The sequence below is a fragment of the Chinchilla lanigera genome, unplaced genomic scaffold (assembly GCF_000276665.1).
Source record: "Chinchilla lanigera isolate Chin_1 unplaced genomic scaffold, ChiLan1.0 scaffold00092, whole genome shotgun sequence".
Classification (NCBI taxonomy): domain Eukaryota; kingdom Metazoa; phylum Chordata; class Mammalia; order Rodentia; family Chinchillidae; genus Chinchilla; species Chinchilla lanigera.
In genome coordinates, this window is record NW_004955493.1 from 7,977,662 (window position 1) to 7,981,638 (window position 3,977).

The following is a 3,977-nucleotide window of genomic DNA, read 5'->3' on the forward strand; positions in this document are numbered from 1 at the left end:
GTTTTTGTGGTACCAGGGATTGAACCCAGGGCCTTCATTCACACCGAGCTACATCCCTGGCCCTTTTTTAATCTTTTATTTTGAGACAGGTCTTGCTAGGTCACTGAGTTGTCCAGGCTGGGGTCTAACTTGCTATCCTCCTGCCTCAGCATCAAGAGTGCTGGGATCACAGGCGTGAGCTTCCGTGCCCGGCTTTAGAGGGGCTATGCTGGGTTAAGGCAGAGATGGGAATGGCGGTGGGCGGAGGGTGAGAGGGCCTTGCCACTTGGTGAGGGTCTGATGTGTGCTCTGCACGCGTGGCTCTGTGGCACTCCCCGCTGTCATTCCAGAACACCGGGCATCTGGACCTTTGAGCCAGGACTTCCGGCCTGGACCGGGGGTCAGGCGATCCTGCAGTGGGCCAGTGGAAGGGGCCGGCTCAAGAAGGGGTCTGTTTTGTTTTTGTTTTTCGGTACCGGGAATTGAACTCATGACCTCATGCTTGCCAGGGCAGCACTGTGCCCCTGAGCTACATCCCCGGCTCAAGAAGGGGTCTAAGCAAGACCCAGGGAGTTGTGGGAGGGCGTGGGTAGAGGGTGGGCACTGCCCGTGTCTGTGGGGGTGGCACATGGGTGGCTGGCTGGGTACGGCCGGCCGGTGTGGACGTGCTTCCCTGTGGAGGATCTGGGGAACATTCTGTGTGTAGACAGCAGCCCTTCAAGAATCTCCGGCCTCCACCTGGCCCCGTGAGGTCCCCCGTTTCCCTCCCGGCTGCCTCCCCACCGCCTGCCTGCTCAGCCCGAAGACTGTGGCTCCAGCTCCCTCAGCAGCTCCCCGCCATGACCACACACAGTGGCCACCTCCGCCCCTGTCCAGGGCCCCGTTTCCCCATTTCCTGTGCTCAAACCTCACCCACTACGACCTGTCCCCATCCCCCTAGCCGGGACGTCCGTGTTTCCCACGGTTCCCAGGAGACGGCCACTGCGCATGCCTCTGTGGTTCAGCGCGGGGAGACGCACGCGTCGGTGGGGGAGGCAGCCCCTCAGAGGGTGTGAGGGGCCCGTGTGCGCGCTGGGGACTCCGGGGTGGGCTGTGGGGCAGCGTTCCTGGGATGCGTATTTGGGGGCCAGCTCTCACCCCAAGTCCTCCCTGCTCTAGTGGGAGGGGCAGCAGGGCGTGAGCTAGAGCTGAAGTATGCGGCAGGTGCTGGGGACACGAAGTGCACTGGGCAGGTGACACACAGCCAGCTGGCCCCTCACCTCCCCGCCCTAGGGCAAGAATGAGAGAACAGAGCCGCCACGTTATCCGGGACACATTTCCCGGGAGCCCAAGGCCTGACTCACAGCGCCCCAAGAGGGAGGGCCCGGTCCTCCGCTTCCCCCTCCGCTCAGAGGTTTGCCCCTTCGCCCGCCCCCAGCAATGCCACACACGGCCACGTGTCTGTGTTTACGCCTTTATTATCTGCGCCTCCTCCCCGAGGATTCCTGGGCCCAAAATAGCCAGCACTGAGGCCCAATCACGGGAGGCGGCAGTCCAGGTGAGGTGCTCGGTGGATGCATGGGCGCCCCACGAGCCTGCAGCTGGCTGGTCCAGCCACATTCCTGCCCTGCTGGCGGCGGCAGGGAAGACGTGGCTGTGGGAGGCGGGCTCACCAGCCCTGGATCAGGGGAGGCAGGAGCAGCAGGAACAGAGCGGCAGCTCCGGGGGCGCCCGAGGCCCCCGCCAGGTCTGGGGGACACAGGTCACTGCCTTCCGTGAGCCAGTAGGGCGGGCCACTGGGGGGCAGGAAGTGGGCCTCTCCGACTGTCTGGGAGATCCAGGCCTCTTCTGGGCCAATGGCTGCAAACAGCTCCCGGCTCCCCCGGACAGCCAGGCCCGTGAGGACCCAGGAGCCTCCCTCAGTCTGGCACAGGAGGGGTGGTGCCGAGGTCACCTGCGGAGTTGCAGCCAAGAGCAAATGGTGTCACCCTTCCCTCTGCCTCCCCGCACCTGCCTCCCGGGACACTGCCCTTCTCCCGGGAGGCGGCCGGGGCCCTGGTCTCTGCAAGGTCCAGTGGAGACGGACTGCGTCTTCCCAGCGGAGCCCAACCCCAGGAATTCCGGCCCCGGCCTACCTCACACTTGTCCTCTTGGCCCTCTGCATAGAGGACACAGAGGGTCCCAGGAGGCAGAATGCCCTGGTACAGGCAGTGACAGAGTCGTGGTGTCAGGATGGTGACAGGCGCGGCGACAGGGACTAGAGAGAGGGAACAGGGTCGCCCAGGGTTCTGGCTTCCAGTTACTCCTCATTCCCAGGGCTCAGGGCGCTCACCTCGGTCCTGAGGGTCCTTCCAGCCCAGCACCCAGCAGCTGGCCCCTGGGGGGACGCCCCCGGGGTGGAGGCAGACGGGGAGGGCAGACGGCGAAGGCTCCACCCGGGAGCTCAGCTCCAGCAGGACCAGGGGGGGCCCAAGTCCCACGTGCCGGGGCAGGCGGATGCTGATGACCAAGCGGGACACCTGCTGGCCCTGTGGGACGGGGCTGGCCCCTGCCCTGCCCAAATAGACTTCAACGTAAGGCACTGTTGTAGAGCCCGCTCTGTGGGAACAAGGACCAGCGTCACCCCCAGCTCCTCCCGTGGCTGGGAAAGCCTGCCCCGCCCAGGGCGAAGGGTACAGTGGGTCTCTAGGGTCAAGCCACTAACTCCTTCACGGTTCCTCCTCCAAATCTTCCTGTCTGAAAACACCTCAAACAAAAAGCCCCAAATCAAACCCACAGGAGCATCTCCCAGCAGTCTTCTTGTGCTGCAGCAGCCTCAAAGGAGGACATCTCTCTCTCGTAAGCATCCTTCCGAGCATCTCCCATCCCCCCACCAGCCTCTGGCCTAGGCGATGAGAGGGACCCACCTGAGGATACAGTGGGTGGCTGCCAGGACCCAGCCTGGGGCCACAAGGATCCCAGTGCAGACTCGGTCACCAGCCACATGTACCTCTGCCAGCCAGGGCCAAAGCACCCCAGCTGGAGCAGACTCTGGCCGCAGGCCGCAGGCTAGGGACAGATGACAGTGAGAGCCCCGCAGCACCGGGGAGCTCTGAAGCTCCTCCCCGGCTGTGAGCGTCCCCAGGAAGTCCTAAACCCCCAGGGCCCCTGCTCACCACCGCGCTCTGTGTGAGGGGGACAGGTCTGTGGCTCAGTGACCTCGCCCTCGGGGCCCCAGTCCCAGGCTAGCTGGTCCTCCAGGTAGGCTCCCCGCGTCACGTGGCTGATCCAGGGGCCGTGCGTCTGCAGCGGGGAGAAGACTCGAGGACGGAGACAGCCACCAGAGAAGCCTCTGATTCCGGCCAGGAACCAGGTCCCCTTCTCCCGGCACACCAGGCTCCAGCTGGAGTCATTCTGCAGCAGGAGGATGTGTGCGTCACTGGCCTAAGCCTGGCCTTTCTTGGACTCCAGGTTTTTTGTGTGCAGACATCACGCGCCACCGGCCACGTACTAGTGTTTGTAAGAAGTCAGGCCCCACTTTAGGATCCTTTTTTTTTTTTGTCTTTTTGAGACAGGCTGTCGCTAGGCAGTTCAGGCTGGCCTTGAGCTCACTTTGTAGCCCAGGCTGGTCTCGAACACGCAAGGATCCTCCTGCCTCAGCCTCCATAACGCTGGGATTCCAGGCGCGCGCCACCACGCCCGGTAGGATCCTCTCTACACCTGCTCAGTCCTCCGGGGCCAGGCTCCACTCCCGCCGGCCCCCGCCCCGGCCCCGCCCGGAGCCCCACGCCCTCGTCCCAGCGCCTCAGGCCCCGCCCCCACCCTCACCCAGCAGCGGCCCGCCTCCTCCTCCTCCTGGTAGGCGGGGCAGAGCACGCGCGGCGGGTCGCCCGCCAGCGGCACTGGCGCCCCCTGACGGCCGTATAGGCAGTGACACCACCAGCCGCTCAAAAGCTCGGCTTCCAGCTGCGCGCTGGGGCCGGGCGCCGGTTCTGCGAGGGAGAAAGCCGCGAGTCCGCGCTGCGACCCGGTGTGTGCCC

At 65.0% G+C, this 3,977-nt stretch overlaps 1 protein-coding gene across 1 annotated transcript in view; it reads right to left on the reverse strand.

Moving 5' to 3' along the window:
* Positions 1-1,418: 1,418 nt before the first annotated feature.
* Prss36 (protease, serine, 36) overlaps positions 1,419-3,977 on the reverse strand; it is a gene marked incomplete at its 5' end in the record, with an annotated part of 5,949 nt that continues 3,390 nt past the window's right edge. Inside the window, 6 exon segments of the mRNA XM_013504884.1 lie at positions 1,419-1,912; positions 2,094-2,215; positions 2,291-2,556; positions 2,865-3,006; positions 3,114-3,351; positions 3,766-3,929. Coding sequence (XP_013360338.1) covers positions 1,628-1,912; positions 2,094-2,215; positions 2,291-2,556; positions 2,865-3,006; positions 3,114-3,351; positions 3,766-3,929 — 1,217 coding nt within the window.